The sequence below is a fragment of the Apis cerana genome, linkage group LG2 (assembly GCF_029169275.1).
Source record: "Apis cerana isolate GH-2021 linkage group LG2, AcerK_1.0, whole genome shotgun sequence".
In the NCBI taxonomy this organism is placed as follows: Eukaryota; Metazoa; Arthropoda; class Insecta; order Hymenoptera; family Apidae; genus Apis; species Apis cerana.
Genome location: NC_083853.1, coordinates 12642944 through 12660487, shown reverse-complemented (window position 1 = coordinate 12660487; position 17544 = coordinate 12642944). Strand labels below are relative to the sequence as shown.

The 17544-nt window shown below is 44.7% G+C and overlaps 1 protein-coding gene and 1 long non-coding RNA gene across 2 annotated transcripts in view; one reads left to right on the top strand and one right to left on the bottom strand.

Annotated features, from left to right (window-relative positions):
• The first annotated feature begins 2624 nt into the window (after positions 1 to 2624).
• The window catches only part of LOC108002766 (ryanodine receptor), a 34264-nt gene continuing 19344 nt past the window's right edge, over positions 2625 to 17544 (top strand). Inside the window, 16 exon segments of the mRNA XM_062071314.1 lie at positions 2625 to 3215; positions 5282 to 5732; positions 11199 to 11303; positions 11410 to 11508; positions 13163 to 13240; positions 13321 to 13396; positions 13487 to 13599; positions 13687 to 13886; positions 14064 to 14246; positions 14360 to 14531; positions 14623 to 14792; positions 14915 to 15039; positions 15114 to 15484; positions 15561 to 15892; positions 15968 to 17076; positions 17141 to 17349. Coding sequence (XP_061927298.1) covers positions 5679 to 5732; positions 11199 to 11303; positions 11410 to 11508; positions 13163 to 13240; positions 13321 to 13396; positions 13487 to 13599; positions 13687 to 13886; positions 14064 to 14246; positions 14360 to 14531; positions 14623 to 14792; positions 14915 to 15039; positions 15114 to 15484; positions 15561 to 15892; positions 15968 to 17076; positions 17141 to 17349 — 3396 coding nt within the window. The 5' untranslated portion in view covers positions 2625 to 3215; positions 5282 to 5678.
• LOC108002768 (uncharacterized) lies at positions 5871 to 9802 on the bottom strand. The gene is made up of 2 exons (XR_009828848.1): positions 8342 to 9802; positions 5871 to 7428 (listed from the first exon to the last, which is right to left on the bottom strand). It is a non-coding gene; the product is annotated as an uncharacterized LOC108002768 (long non-coding RNA).

Below are 17544 nucleotides of genomic sequence, written 5' to 3'. Positions count from 1 at the left end.
GGACTAAAATGTTAACTTTCACAACAGGTAAATACTTTACGCGCTCGTAGAATGTTAATTCCGGGAAAAGGTTGGGAATATATATATATAAAAAAAAAAAACTCGAATTTTCCAGATACAGTGCATCATGCCAAACCACCGGATGCAATTTATGCAATTTCTCTCGTTCGTTCGTTCGTTTCCATTTTATCGAATCGAATATATCCTTGCTTTGCTTCGGAAATACAATTAATAAATACACCAGTGAGAACCGTATTTCTCCGACGCTTGAAAATACTTATAAGAGAAAGTTTGAAACGGTATTTAACCACTGTTCGATATATAACATCGTTTGAACAAGTTCGACCGAGGCATTAAGAGTTTTAATACATCGATAATGAGGGTGTACTCGATGGAGGCCGCGCTCCTTTCCCCATCATTGCTTAACGAATAATTTCCTACGCGCTCTCACGTGTAATCGATAAAAAAAAAAAGAAAAAAAAGAACAAGACCGGATATTTCCTTCTCGTCGCGGTGAAAAATTCCACGGTGCACGTCGAATAACGTAAAATTTTCAAAGTAACGATTTTAACTTGAAATTTCCATCTCTTAGCGGTCGCTAATAATTTCCTACGCGCTATCGCGTGTAATTGATGAAGAAGGAGATATAGTAACGGATACTACTAACGAAAATTTTCACTATTTAAAGTAAGGGTTTCAACTTGAAATTTCCACCCCTCAACAGTCGCGCTCCATCATTGACGAATAATTTCCTACGCGCTATCATGTGTAATCGTTCGAAGAAGGACACGGCGATGGGTTTTTTTTCCATCCCGGTGAAAAATTCCACGATACACGTCGTCGAACGACGCAAGGAAAATTTTCATCGTCCCAAATAAGAGTTTCAACTCGAAATTTCCACCTTTTAGCGCTCGCTGATTTCCTACGCGCTATTACGTTTAATCGATGGAAAAGGACGCGGTGAAAAATTGCACGAAACACGTAGAATAACGTAAAATCTTCGTTCAAAGCAAGGGTTTTAATGATTGCTTGACGAATAATTTCCTACGCGTAATCGAATTTCCTTCACGTGTAATCGATCGAAAAAGGGGACGAGTGATCCCCATCGTTAACGAATAATCGTCGTACGCAATCGATGAAAAACAAAAAAAAGAACACGGATACCTTGCTCCCTGTGAAAAATTCCACGTCGTACACGTGGAACGACGCAACGAAGAATTTCCAGCGTCCGATGTAAGGATTTTAATTTGAAATTTTCACCCGTTTGCGGTCCCCGTATATAAATGATGCAATTGCCTTCGGTGCGGACGGGCGAAAATAAATTACGCCCTCTCCTCCTCCCCACGGCAGATTCCAACGCGCGCGCACAGGGTCGGCCGGTGCAAATTTATTTGCGCGAGGGGGGCACGAAAGAGAGCGCGAGGCCGACCTCGAAATCTTGCCTCGTTTCGAAGGGGGCCTCGGCAATAAAGGGATCGCGCGGGTCGGGTTAAGACGATTTATCGTCCGGGTAAGTTTGCCATATTCGATAAAAAAAGCCACCGCCACGTATTTGCTACGTCGATGTAAAGGGAAGAAGTCGTGGAAGGATAGGGACAGATAAAGTCAATAATTCCTCGCGTTTGACGCGCGGCTTATTGGCCACGTCCCGCCCGGAGAAGAATCGCGAGAAGGACGAGGAGGATCTTGGACAAGGCCATTTGTCAACGATATTTTACGGTCGGATACTGGCATTTTGAGTCTGGAGCGCCTCCCTCGCTTTCTTCGACTCCGCTGCCCTCTATTTCGGCCTCCCGTTTAATCTCAAGAAAGACTCCCACTTCCGATTTTATTTCGTAACATGGAGAAGAGAATAGAAATGAAAAAGGGTTTGATTATCTCTCTCGACGAGGTCTATTTCGCGTGCGTGTACAAGGGGGAGGAACGATAAGAAACGACACGCGTTCTTCTGACGCAATAGAGTTCGCCACGAATTCCGCAAAATTTTTACGCCGCTCCGTGTTCGATATTCGCTCCATTCGCATCTATTCTTCTTTTATTTTTCCCCCTTCCTGGAGGGAGGAGGATTCACACACTCCCGTTCAGGAAGAATTTATCACGTGGAGAGAATTTTAACAAGTCCCTCCTCCTCCCCTTTTGACGAGCGATAAATCTGGGATGACCATCGATCAAAAGCAAGTCAATCAACCAGTAGCTCAGGTAGCGCGAAACAAACAGAAGTAGAAGATTTATCGCGAGTCTGGTGCCAGTCTCGAGCGTGTAAACGTGCATTGGACGTAAATTAACGGATACATTACCGGATTTATTATATCGGTTATTTTGCGACGAGTTAATCGAAAGATGATCGATCTTTCGTTAAAAATAATTTTAAGGATATTTTTTTGATTCTCGTTTCAAACAATTCAGAGGCATTAAAGGCGTTCGCCATCTAGCGCCACGTACGCGTTCGAAATGATCTGATCGACCGATTCCATTCTACTTTATTCGCTGCGGTCGCGTTGGAAGACACGCGCAGAGGATACCAACAGCCGAGAACTGTCCAGGTTTATCGATACGTCCCCGTTTACTCTCCGTCGGTGGGATAAGGGGTAGTTTTATCAGAAGACGCTTTGCTCGACCACTTCGAATCGAAATATCTTCCGCGATACCGGTAAATTTGGCAAACGGGCGAAATAAATTACGAAATTACGTAAAATCGGCTCATAAATATGTATAAATATGCAACAATGGTAAATAAATAACATTCTCTTGCAACAATATTACACATAGTGCACAGTATCGCGTTATTTCGAGAAATATAGAATTATAAAGATCCCAGTAAGTAAATCTAAAATTCTAAAAAAAAACGTAAAGTAATAATAATAAGCTCCGTGATTAATCCCCGCATCGTTCCGCTTCCAACGATGCCGCTTATTATTCCATATTCCTCTCCCCATACGATACCCCATGATGAATTAACGAAACGAAGACACTCCGTGGGAAGTGCGTTTGGAACGTGGCGATCGCGTGAGAAGAGGCGTACGCGGGCTCGGCTCGAGGCTGAAAATAGCCGAAGAGAGCTCGCTTCACTCCGCTCGGCGCGGCCCGCCAGAATCGCTCGAGCCTCGACACGAATTTCGTCGTGGTGGGTCCCGACCAAGGATCCAGCCATCCTCGATCGATCGATCGAACCATCCCCCTCGCCTGGTCGATCCGGAAATCGACCCCGAATCAAAGTGAGTGCTTCTTCGCGTAGTGGAAGTAAAGCAATCGCATCGTTCCCTTCCACGTGAAAATTTCGAAATCGAACTTCTTCTGATCCGTATATATATATATATATATCGTTCTCTCGTGTGGCGTTTCACACAGTGAAGTGATTGAAAAAAAAAAGAAAAAATGTATGATAAAATGCGTGCGGTTCGCGGCGCGGGTTGCATTGCGGACACTCGAGATACTAATCGACCTCGATGTCGAATAGTCGTGTGAGTGTGTACCGCGATACCAGGGAGCTTTCTCGAATGTTTGTGTCTGCTTTAATTACATTTATGTCATAGTGTTTACCGATTGATCGAGATCGATCCGAGATCAAGCATATTCAGAAATGTATATATATATATATATATATATATACGTACGAAACGTGAAACGAAAAACGCTGGTTGTTCCTTGGATCCTCCTTATGAATCGATATATTCTTTGGCAACGAATTTCCGAAAAATTGCGAAACACCGAGACGAATGGTAGTAACATCGCCGTGGTTTCATCCCCGGTGTATTTTCTCTTAGCTCGGTCGGGTGGCGAGAATATCGGCTGAGGAAATATTTAGCACGGGAACAATATTTTCGTTTGATCCGTTGCCAGTTAAACAGTTTCGTGATTTATCGACGTATCCGTGTCGCCGCTCCGTTTCTCGATCGTCACTTTGAAACCTTCCCCAAAATCGCGATTCTCCCCCTCCCTCCGAAAATTGTTGGCGATATCCTTAACCTTCGATCAACGCTCGTTACCATATATTCTAATTCGAGTTTCGCGGCAACAAGCGTGGAGATGTTCGCTCGATCCGCCGAGTTGTAAATGCATCTATTTCTGCCCGCTCGCTGGAAATAGACTCGAGAATGAAAAATAGGTCCGATTCTCCGATTCTCCTCCGCGTCGATGTCGTCGAACGCCGCGTTGTTATTCTTCGATCGATCGAGATATTTCTTCTCGGATCTTCATCGATCGAGACGGGAAAGATCGCGTTTGATCGAAAAAGTTGCTCGCAAATTGGATTTATCCACGAGTAAATTAGATTTTGGCGGATTCGCGGAAATATATCTTATAATCGGAAATACGGGTTTCAGAAACCTCGTCCAACAAATTGGAGGCGCAGTCGCAAGGAAATTACGGAAAGCAATTTGGATTACGATGCCTTAAGATCGCCACACCACCGCGGAAGTAAGACAAGGGGGATGGCCACTTGGTCTAAACTATTTTTAAACTTTTAAACCCGTCATACCGTTCAATCTACCGCATCTAAATATACCGTATCTTCCGTTCTGGAGGCTTTCCGAGTTTTAATTGACGCACGTTTACGCATCGGTCACGGCAATTACGTAAATAAGAAAGCCGATAATATCGTTAACAATAATAGTATCGATACGCATTGTTGCGACGATTAATTATCCGGGACCGATTCGTTGCGAAAAGAATAAAAAAAAGAAAAAAAAACAATCGATCCTCCGTGCAGTATCCTCGCTAAATGATATTAACGATGTATTCTGAAATGCGGCAAGAGTAGAAATATTCTAGGTCACGATAATTACTTTCCTCGAGGATGCAAACAGGATTCCCCTCCTCGTTAAACTAACTTGTTTCTCTCGAGACGAAAAGTTTCTCCCCCTAATTCCCGATAATCGATGCTCCAAGTCGCGATATTTCTTCTTCAACGATTCCTTGGCTACATAATCCATTCTTACGATTCTAGACATAAACATCGAATCTTTTCGACACGTTTCTAACGAACTCCAAAAATTCTTTCGATGATCCAATTTCTCCACGAAAATCTCCACGATCCTTCTCCTCTTCCTCCCCGACAAGATTAAAATCCTGAATAAAATGTGGGAAAATTCTCGCGAAATTTCACGCGCACTCGAGTTGCGTAGAGATCGAGGCGAGCGGATTACTCGTCTCGCATTAATAAAAACAATCTAGCGGGGAGAGAGAGTGTGTGCGCGTGTGTGGGTGTGTGTACGTGCGCGCATTGCACACAGAGGATAGATTGGCTACGACGGAATTTCGAGCATGCGGAATTTGATTGAAGGAAACGGGCGCTTGCGCGAGGATCTGTGCCGAGGTACGCGCTAACCACCCACCCACCCTTTCCCCAGTAGCGGGTGATCGTTGGTGCTCCATCGGAGGTTAGGACGTCGCCGACACCGCTGCCGCTGGTGTTCGTCGTCGTCGTCGTCGTCGTCGTCGTCGGCCACCGCCGAGAGGAAAGGTTCTCAGCGCCGGCAGCCGTAGCGTGTGCAGCCGAAACATGTCGGATCATCCGAGTGGCCAAGTGTGACCAAGTTTCCATCCGCGCCCTATTCGCTATCGAGGCTGGGGACGGTGGGCAGGGGAGAGAGAGTATCGGTGCGGGAGAGGAAAATAACGCGACAAAGGGGTGAACTGCGGACTCAACCTCAGGTTAAACGCGAAGACGTGCCGACGGGATGGCCGACAGCGAGGGTGGCTCCGAGCAGGATGACGTATCCTTCCTCCGCACGGTGAGTCCATCTTTCTTTTCTTTTTTTTCCTCATCCATTCGTCGGAAACGGAGCTACGGCTCTACATGGAATGGAAATTTTCTTAATATTAATTGTCGATATTTGGTATCGTGCGTATAAATGACTGATGGAATACTGTTTCTTTCTTTCTTTTTTTTTTTTTTTGTAAAGGAAAAATTGTTTTATTCGATCAAAAGTTTTGATATCGCGCAAACGTTGATCTAACGTTGAGAAGGAACGTTCGTTGAATATTAAACGAGTAGCACGTATCACGCGATGTTCTCGCGTAAAAGCCGCGCGCAGATAAGCTCGAACAATCGAGGCTATCACGTGGGGATGAAAAGCGCGCGATGTTATTGAAGAATCCAACGGATGAAAGAACGTTTTCGTTTTTGAAAGAATGGTCGGATATATATATATATATATATAACGGTCGGATATAGGGAGAAACGAGCATCGATGTCGAGCAAATCCGCTTAGGTGGCGGTTTAAAGTTGTGTGTACCTTGTTTACACTGCTGTTGTCACCTGTGTGTACGTGTGCGGAACGCGGAGCCCTATTTCTTGCGCGTTAGAACGCGATTTTCCTTGGTTGGAAAGTGATGGAACTCGATGAATCGTGGAAGCACTTAAAGTTGCCATGCTTGACGACCTTGACCTCGTTCGAACCCGCAAGGATCAAGCGGTAACATAGTGACCGAGAGGGTAGGCTACAGGCCTTGAGCTTCCGTAAGCTGCACACGCGCTTCTGATTCTCTCTGCTCCACGCTCTTTAATAGTCGCCCTTTGGTAAAAATACATCTCTCTCTCTTTCTCTCTCTCTCTCTTTCTGATGCACGCGGTCCTGTTAACGGAGCGCAGCCACAATGTTAACAACATCGACACGCGTGTTCATCGATTTTTTTTTTATTTTCCTCCATGTTTAGACCTTTCCCGCGTTATTCGCTCGTCCCTCCTTTTCCTTTCCGCAATAACTTGGCAATATAACGTACCTATATATAAAAACAAGTGTATATTTGTCTCATACAGTACAAAAGGCGTTTTTTTTTTTTACGAGTGGATACACACAGGACACGGGACAACAGTGTCGAACAATGGATTCTCGATACGAATTTCTTTGTGTTTCGATTTTAACGATAAATATGAATTGGTATTGTTGTTGTTGTTGCGTCGTCGCGCGAAGATTCGCGAGCATTTCGATTGGAATGCGCCACTTGTCTTGGAACACGCATCGCTTTCTTCGCACGAACGCGTTCGAGAAAAAGCTTTCGAGTCGAAGCTTCGTTCTCTGGATCCGTTCCATCCTCTTGTTCGTATCACGAGCTTTGGTATCACCAATAGACAGACTTTTCGTTTATCCCTATCTTCTTCTTCGCCTCGCCTTTTCCGCCAACTGAATGTATTTCCTTTTCGAACTCTCCGGCAGGGCGCACCACATCTTGCCGGCTTTGCGAGCCACTTTCGTCACGCGCTCCCCGGGCGACTTGAAGTACATTTCCAGGTAGAAGATGATGAAAGGATTCGAGGATAGGATCAGCCTTCGCCTTCTTCTACGCGGTTTGCAAATGCACTTGCCCTTCCTCGAGCGACGACGGCGGCGACGACGGCGGCGGGGGCGGCATCCTCTTCCTCTCTCCATCACAGCCGTGTCCACGTTTGGAGTCGGTTCCAATCGAACATCCTGTGGTATCGCGTTCCTGTCGAAAAATCGCCCATACGAATTCAAAAATGAACACCACCATTCCTTTCGAAACGTTTTTCCAGATTTCTCGAAACAACGCCCTCCGATTCCCTACGTACGAATGATTTTTTAAGTATCGTCCAGAGTAGTTGACCAGTCGGCGAAAATTACAAGTTATCGTTAGGGAGGAATGTTTCGAGGCGAGCAAGTAGTTCGTTGTTCCGAGAAAGTAGTCGTCCAAGTCGCGAGGTCTCCGAGGAAATGATTAGAGGGCAGGGAATACCTCAAACCTGAGAGATCCTCTCAATAATTACGGCGGTAATTAAGTTTCTTTGTCCCGTTTCCTTTCGATCGTGGACGATGGCGAGACGCGTTCGATCGAACGAGAATCACGAAGGAGAGAACGGATGAGAATTACTCGTTAATTTAATTACACCGTATCGCGTATCTCCAAATAGTTAAGTATTTAGGCTGTTAAGTGGCGTTCGTGACTGGGTAACATAACCGAATATGCACCTGCTCAAACGGGAAGGCTAATCCGGTCGATTCAAACTTTGCGTTTTCCTAACCCTTAATACAGGATAATACACTTTGATACGTTCGCTGCTCTTTTAATTCGTTGAAATGAAAATTTAGCCGTCGGCCGAATACAGATCAAATTCGAGGATGAGCGCACTCTCCACCTCTCCCTTCATTTGGGTTAAGTTGGACCACGACCGCGAAACGCTCGATTCGTTGATTTGTGAAATCGCGAGGCAAGCTCTGTCGCGCGTAGAATGCACGGTGAAATTTGAACAGGGACGATCCAGTGACCGGAACGAGTGTCGAACCAGGTTTTTAACGAATGGAAATGATCGTGTCGATACGGAGGATAAGCGGTTCGTATTCCAACGTTCGATTTCTAGCCTATTAGGACGGATCGTGCTCACCTGTCGTCGTTGGGATTTTCATAGCCGAGGGGTCGATTCATGTCGTACTGATGTGTCTTTGGTTATTGAATTTTTACTTGAAAATTTGATATATGTAGCCAAACTTAACATATCCAAACGGTTGAAAACATTTGAACTATTTGTCGACTATGTTCGCGTCGCATCGTGCGCGAGAATTGTATCGATGGTATCGTTACGCTGATCGACCATCGATCGAGGACAGCGACTTCTCGCATGATTCATTTATCTCGTTCATCTCGAACAGCCTTCGCTTCGTTCCGGTTTTTAATCCGGTCGAATCGAAATCGCAATGCGATACACGTTCGTTCGTTCGTTCATCAACCATTTCAGAGATGAAAGAAACGCTCGAATAATCTGCTCGAAATTATTGGCGGCCTTGGCACGAAGTGAACGAGAGTAAATCAATTTTCTCCCCGCTCCGGGAACGAGCGGAAATAGGAAGCGTAATTTCGTTCCTCTTCGACTTTCCCTTTTCTCAATCTCGGAAATTGATTGTGAAAGTTCAAAATCGAACGAAAATGTCGAAATCTATATCGCTTTTCTTTTTCTTTTTCTTTTTTACATCAATTGTGATTTAGAAAAAAAATTGATAATTCGAGCAATCAAAGATGATAATTTCGCGCGTACATTATTTTCGTACAAGGTTCGAAAACAGTGGTACAAGTACGTTCGAGACGTCTGGTGGAAAAATGTGGCGAGGTGCACACGGTTCGCTGCGTCGTAATGATCATTAATTAAGCGAACAAGCGTTGGCATCGTGGGGCGCCACTCGAAATTATCGCGCACACTTTCGCGGCTCGTCCAATGCTCGCTTCGCGTGTTGCCATTTGCAACGACGATTGAATTGCCACGAAAAGAGACGCCGGTGATTAAAAAGTAATAATAAATCATTGGTCGTTTAAAATCGAGCCGAGCCACTCCTAGCAGACTCTCTCTCTCTCCCTTTCTTCTTTAAGAGCGTGGCGACGGTTAATTTTAGCAATCGATGCTGCATTGTTCCGTGTAATCAATACAGCTCTTCATTAAAGATTTCACGTCGAAAAGCAACCGACCGTGCGTTAACAACACAGGCTCGGTTTCACTCGCTGGTCGCATATGTTCCAAGAATGGAAAGAACATTATTGTTGACATTTCCACGGCAATTTCAGTCTGTAAGTGACTCGATCGATAATTAAAATCGTTGTTTTAATCCTATACCGTTTGATTAAGAGAAATAAATTGACGTAGCACGTAATCAGGAAATTTTCTTCCAATTCCCAATTTCGTTTCTCTCTTTCCTCGAATTCCATGGTAAATGCAGCAGTTATATTATTGTATATATTTCTTAAGCCAAGTAGTGTAATATCGTTAAATGTGGAAAAAGATCGCGGAATGGAAATATAACTTGCCGATTTATATCCAAAAGTCAATGTGATTTATATTTAGTATCCGCTCGAACGAAATCGCGCTGGATTGTCGGACGTTGAAAAACACAGACACACCCTTGACCCGAGGTTGCAACACGTTGCAGCCTTCGATCGCGGTTTAATTCCGCGGGCGAGGGAAATAATTGATTTATTCGAAACCGTTATTCGCCTTCTACGATCATTCGGACGGACGCCACGCCGGAATAGCAATCGGTGATCGACGAAAACGCGATCCAAATTTATGGATTATTCGATCGAGATCGCCAACATTTTTATTATTAACGAAATTTCTCTCGATTCCTTTTACCAAGTTCGAATACCAAGGTGAATTGGCAAAAATTATAAACCGTGTCAAATGAGACTCGCGTGCTTTTCCATATAACCCAGTAACACATTATGTTAATTCGAACTCGTTCTTTTTTTCTTTTTTTTTTTTTTCCTCTCCAACGATGTTCGTGTTACGCGTGTTTCGCATGCGTGCGCCATTTATCCGCGTGAAAAATATTTGCCTGTAAAGTAATGGAGCGGAACCGTCATTAGTCTCGACAACCAATCCATAAATTTGGTTCAAATTGTAAATTGAGAAATGTCACGGAATTTTGCGAGCCAATACGCGAAATAATCTTGTTACGTCGTTATATATCGTTTCTCGTCGATCGCAATTATATCCCCGATCCGAGTTATAACACATTCCATTCGATCGACCCGTTGATTCCAAGTTAATAATTCGAATGGAAATTCACGTCCGTTCGAGATTCTAAATTTGTCGTTGTGCGATCGTTTTAAAATTATTTGGCTACATTGTAATCGTCTGTTTTAATCCCGGACGCATGGGCGCAAAGATCGAGTCCAAATTTAAAATCGAGTCGACGCGAAACGTTTCGAGAATCGGCGAGAATACTTGATTTCAAAAATCGCGTTTTACACGTATGCTAGGAATTGCGTGACGATCGAACAAGAGTGACTCATGAACAACCCCGGGATGCCACTCGTTTAAGCGGCGCTTTAAGGTCTGTGTCTGGGTAAAAACACAGCGTTCCCCTGACGCTTCGAAAGCGTTTCCCGGTATACGCTCGTGGAAAACTAGTGGCGCACATTCTTGAGACGGTCCAAATTGGTTTTGGCACAGTGTGTAACATCTGCTGTTTGGCTCACATCATATTTCAAAGTTTCGCAAAGGTCGACGTTGCTCTCCTCGTATTTCTCCGACGCGTCGATGAATCGTTTTCTTTTTTTCAACTCCGCGATCGAAATTTAAAAAATAATTTAAAAAAAAAAATGAAAAGGCAATAAATAGCACGGTTGTTCACGAAAATACGAAAGATAGATCAACGTTTGCATTTCTTACCATAAATTCTTATCGTAATTTTTAAGTTGGACGAAGAACAACGAGACAGAAATTGAATGGAATATGGAATTGAAATTCGTAGGAGGATATGGTATGTCTGTCCTGCACGGCAACCGGTGAAAGAGTTTGCCTGGCAGCCGAGGGATTTGGTAATCGACACTGTTTCCTCGAGAATATCGCGGATAAGGTAAAGTATTTAACGTGTGAACGGCCGCCCAATTCTTTCCCGTACTACTTTCGAAATAAAGCGGCGGGAAAGTGAAAAAGTTGCATGTTTTTGCTTGCAATTGCAGAACATACCACCCGACCTGTCGCAATGCGTATTCGTAATAGAGCAGGCTCTCTCGGTGCGAGCTTTGCAGGAATTGGTCACTGCTGCCGGTTCCGAGACGGTAACGTACCACTTCTTTATCACTCGTAAACATCGTACAACGATATACTACGTATATATTATGGAGAATATCGTTATAACGTTTACGAAACAATTTTTCGTCGACGACGAAAAATGTACTTAGACTCTATAATAATATTTCGCTTATCCCTCCCCGTGATCTCTTTTTCTATTTTCCTGTGCAGACGTTCTCGTCGCATTTTCGTCGCAACATATTTTTCAGTTTTGCTTGATCAGTTTGCGTGACGACAAAGTTGCAAGACTTTTTTCTTTTTTAAAGAACGGAACTCTCCTGCGCATCGTGCGTAAGGATCGATCGGATTCACGTAAATGATCTCAGTACGTAAATAACCCGCATAGGAGTGGGCCATAAAATTTTGTTTGATTTCATTTCTGCAGGAGAGGAGTGATCGATTATTCATTTGTCCATATTTTTTTTTTTCTTTTTTCTCTTTCCATTTTTTTGCGAACGTTTTTGCCAACTAAAACCGAACGATGCACTTAGAAAGTAGTAGATACTCGCGATTTCCAATCGAGTCAATATGTTTGTTTTTCGACAAACTGTCAAGCACATTTGACACTCTCTCTCTCTCTTTTTCTCTCTCTTTCTTTTTTCTCTCTCGATCTTTATTTTCTCTTTTTTTTCCTTCGAACAAGATGCAAAGAAATAATTTTCTGAATGCATCCGCACTTTTTTTCGTTCCTTTTTTTGTCCAATCAATAATTGTGGCATGCATCCATGTAGCATCCGTGTAACACGTCTCAAATTGTCTTTCGTTTGTCCGTATTGTCTCTTTCTGTCCGTGTTTATGTCCAATTTTCGTTGCGTCTGCACTGATCGCAATTGCAATTCATCGCAATACGAGAATCATCCACATGCGTGAAAATCGCACGTATAGATACATATATGTACATAATACATTTCACCTATCGATCGACATTCTAGGCGTGTTCTACGAATTTCTTTTCATTTTCTCTTTTTTTATTTTCTCTTTCTCTCTCTCTCTCTCTCTTTCTCTCCACCCCTCCTTTCTCTCTTTTTCTATCTATCTGTCTATCTATTCACGATTGGCAAAACAGAAAAATTGAGATTTACAACACTTATGTTTCTGTTTGCAGCAGCAAGAAAATTTAGTAAGTATATATTTCGTATCACTCTAAGACACCGTTTACGTTCACTGCGCTTGTAAGTAACGTCATTTGCTTGCGTTCTTTTGAATATCGTAAATTCATATCTTTATATTTCTTTTTTTTTTTCCTTCCTTCGTTCTTGTACGTTCGATACTTTCTTCACTTGGTTTATTTGTATCTGTGCATTTTATGTTTAAACGCTGACGTTATGTTGTATGCTGATCACGCGGATCTACGAATGCATTTTTTTTCTCCTATTTTATGTTCGATTAACACGCAACAATCGATTTACTTGTTCCATCACAAAAGCACGTATATACATGCTTGCCAATTTCAATTTATTATTCGTTAACAATCGTTATTTATGGCCTTCTCTTATCGGTAACGCTTATGAACTTTCATTTACGTTTTCTCTTCCTTCTTCTTCTTCTTCTTCTTCTTTAATCCAATTTTCACGCATTCACACATCCTAGGTTCTCCAAGCGTATGTCTGCTTCAATCGCTATATCTCTGTGCATTTGTAGGGAAAGGGTACAGGATCCGGACACAGAACGTTATTGTACGGTAACGCAATTTTACTAAGGCATCAGAACAGCGACATGGTAAATATATTTTATCGCGTAAACTCGTCATTTTCACAGATATTCCGGGAATAAGTAACTCGTTATCGTCTCATTTACAGTATTTGGCTTGTTTATCGACCAGCTCGTCCAACGACAAGTTGGCTTTCGACGTGGGTCTCCAACAGCATTCTCAAGGTTAGCCGATGGAACGCGATCGAATTTAATAATATCAATTCCTGTCGTGCTTCCATAACACGCATGTATCTGATACGATTGATCGTTTAGGCGAGGCTTGTTGGTGGACGGTGCATCCAGCATCGAAGCAAAGATCCGAGGGCGAGAAGGTTCGAGTCGGCGATGACCTCATCCTGGTGTCCGTGGCCACGGAAAGATACTTGGTACGCCAACCAAGTACACAAAATTTTAAAATATTTCCCTCGGTCTAAACTCTTCGAAATAATATCCATTCCCATCTTTCTCCCTAGCACACCACCAAAGAGAACGATTTGTCGGTGGTGAACGCCTCGTTCCACGTGACCCACTGGTCCGTGCAACCGTACGGTACAGGAATCAGCCGGATGAAATACGTCGGTTACGTATTTGGCGGTGACGTCCTCCGATTCTTCCACGGTGGCGACGAATGTCTCACCATACCTTCGACGTGGAGCACAGCGCCAAGTCAAAAGTAAATATTTGAAATAGAAACCGGATCCATTCATCGAAAGGAAATTTCGCTTTTTCTTTCCTTTTGTTTTTCCTCGATCAGACTTCACTCTCCATCGCTCGTCGGGGATAATTCGATTAATTCGATACGATCCACGTACGGTTTCCGATATTTAATTCCGATATTGTTTACGCACAGTATAGTGATCTACGAGGGAGGGAGCGTGATGAGCCAGGCACGATCGTTATGGAGGTTGGAGCTGGCGAGGACCAAGTGGGCAGGTGGTTTCATCAATTGGTTGCACCCGATGAGAATCAGACACCTGACTACAGGCCGGTATCTCGGCGTGAAAGAAAACAACGAATTGTATCTGGTCGATAGGTATTTTATTATTAGAAAAGTTCAAGGGTCAGGCCGATAATCGCCAAGTTGTATGAATTTTCTTTTTCTTTTTTCTTCTTCTCCTTCTTTTCTCTCTCCCTGCCCGTTGGAAGGAACGAGGCCACGATCGAGACCTCGACGTTCTCTTTGCGGCAAGAGAAGGATGATCAAAAGATCGTTCTCGAGGACAAGGACCTCGAGGTAATCGGTACACCGATTATCAAATACGGTGACTCGACCGTTATCATGCAACACGCCACCACTTGTCTCTGGGTCTCGTACAAAGTACGCTCTTCTTTCGTTAAATTTATAATTTTTCTCCCGTCCCCTTGGAGGGCAGAGAATCGAATTGCTCCTTGATTCTATCATCCCGTAGTCGTACGAGACGAAGAAGAAGGGCGTGGGTAAGGTGGAGGAGAAGCAAGCCGTTCTTCACGAGGAAGGGAAAATGGACGACGGTTTGGTCTTCTCCCGTTCACAAGAGGAGGAGTCTAGGACAGCTCGAGTGATTAGGAAATGCAGCAGTCTGTTTACTCAATTCATCACGTGAGTATCATCACCGCGTCGTGCTTGCCGTGGTTAAAATATGGGGATTAAAAAACGGCAGAGGATAGGAGCATAATTGCCGTGACAAAAACGATGGATTAAAAGGAGCGAATATGTTTTAGAGGCCTAGAGACGCTGCAAGTGGACAGAAGAGCGTCCATGTTCTTCCAAAACGTGAATCTGAACGAAATGGTGATGTGTCTGGAAGACTTGATTAATTATTTTGCTCAACCCGAAGACGACATGGGTAAGAGAAACTTGTAACTTCTCTCTCTCTCGTGAACTCTGACGAATAATATCATTATTTATTTCTCCGCGTAGAACACGAGGAGAAACAGAACAAATTCCGAGCCCTGAGAAATCGTCAAGACTTGTTCCAAGAGGAAGGTATACTGAATCTGATCTTGGAAGCCATCGACAAGATCAACGTGATCACGTCGCAAGGTTTTCTGGTCGCCCTTTCGGGTGACGAGAGCGGCCAAGCCTGGGATCAAATATCCGGATACCTGTATCAACTATTGGCGGCAATAATCAAAGGAAATCACACGAATTGCGCCCAATTTGCCAACAGCAACCGATTGAACTGGTTGTTCAGCCGTTTGGGATCGCAAGCTTCGAGCGAGGGCACAGGGATGTTGGACGTGCTTCATTGCGTCCTTATCGACTCGCCCGAGGCTTTGAACATGATGAGAGTAAGCGAAATTCCAGAGAGAATTCCGTCTCGCATTCTCGGATTCTATAGTTAAAGATCAACGTTAATTTCCGCAGGACGAGCACATTAAAGTGATAATTTCCCTGCTCGAGAAACACGGAAGGGATCCGAAAGTGTTGGACGTTCTTTGCTCGCTATGCGTGGGTAACGGCGTCGCCGTCCGGTCGTCGCAGAACAATATCTGCGATTTCCTGCTACCCGGAAAGAATCTACTCCTCCAAACCCAGCTGGTCGACCACGTGGCGAGCGTGAGGCCGAACATATTCGTCGGTAGAGTCGAAAATTCAGCCGTTTATCAAAAGTGGTACTTCGAAGTCACCGTCGATCACATAGAGCAGACCACGCACATGATGCCGCACTTGAGAATAGGATGGGCCAACACCTCTGGGTAGGTCCGATTTCAACGGTATTGCAGATCGCGCGTTCGTTCAGCTTCTCTCATTTCTTTTTCTCCTCTCTAAAGGTACATGCCATATCCCGGCGGTGGCGAGAAATGGGGTGGAAACGGTGTCGGCGACGATCTCTACTCGTTCGGGTTTGACGGTGCCTATCTGTGGACGGGCGGTAGAAAGACCCAAGTCGTGCACAACGTGACGGAGCCTTACATCAGGAAGAGCGACGTGATCGGTTGCGCGTTGGATCTCACGATACCCATAATCACCTTCACTTTCAACGGAGCGCCCATCACGGGCTCGTTTCGAAATTTCAACCTGGACGGCATGTTCTTCCCCGCCATCAGCTGCTCCTCCAAATTATCCTGCAGATTCCTGCTAGGCGGCGACCACGGCCGGCTCAAGTTCCAACCCCCGGAAGAATTCTCACCCTTGGTGGAGAGCCTGCTGCCCCAACAAATTTTGTCCCTCGATCCATGTTTCTACTTTGGAAACATGAACAAAGTGGTGCTGGCCGGCCCCTGGCTGGTCGAGGACGACACGGCTTTCGTCCCGGGCCCGGTCGACACGTCCATGATCAACCTGCCGTCCTACGTCGAGCAAATCAGGGACAAGCTGGCCGAGAACATCCACGAGATGTGGGCGATGAACAAAATCGAGGCCGGATGGATGTACGGGGAGCACAGGGACGACATGAGGAAGATTCATCCCTGCATCGTTCAGTTCGAGAGATTGCCGGCGGCGGAGAAACGTTACGACACTCAACTGGCCGTGCAGACTCTCAAGACTATTCTAGCGCTGGGCTATTACATCACTATAGATAAACCGCCGTCGAGGATAAAAACTTTGAGGCTTCCGAACGAGCCCTTCCTGCAGAGCAGCGGTTACAAGCCCGCCCCCCTCGATCTCACCGCGATCACCCTCACGCCCAAGATGGAGGAGCTGGTCGACCAACTCGCGGAGAACACCCACAATTTGTGGGCGAAGGAAAGGATCAGTCAGGGTTGGACGTACGGCCTGAACGAGGATTCGGAGATGAGAAGGAGCCCGCATTTGGTTCCCTATCCGAAGGTGGACGAGGCGATCAAGAAAGCCAATCGTGACACGGCCAGCGAAACGGTGAGGACGCTTTTGGTCTACGGATACATGTTGGAGCCGCCTACCGGGGAACAGCACGAAGGTAAACTATACATTGGATTGGTAAGTTGATTGTGTACGTTGAAAAATTGCTCGTTTCCCTGCAGCGCTATTATTGGAGGCCAGCAGGTTACGTCAATTGTCATTTAGAACTTACCGCGTTGAAAAGCATTACGCGGTCAGCAATGGAAAGTGGTACTTCGAGTTCGAGGTTTTGACGGCTGGTCCGATGAGAGTTGGCTGGGCGAAAGCGGATTGCATGCCCGGAAGCATGCTGGGAAGCGACGAGAACACGTGGGCTTTCGACGGTTACAACGTGAGTGTCATCCATAGCTTATATCCTGCGTTACAACGTTACGACTTTTGATATACGTCGAGAATTTCGATTATAAGTAGAAACACCGAGAAACTCGCGAGAAAAATGGAAAGAAAGAAAAAAATAAAATAAAACGTAGGAGGAATTATTATACACTGGTTTCGACAGATTTGTGCGCGAGTAATTTTACGCGTA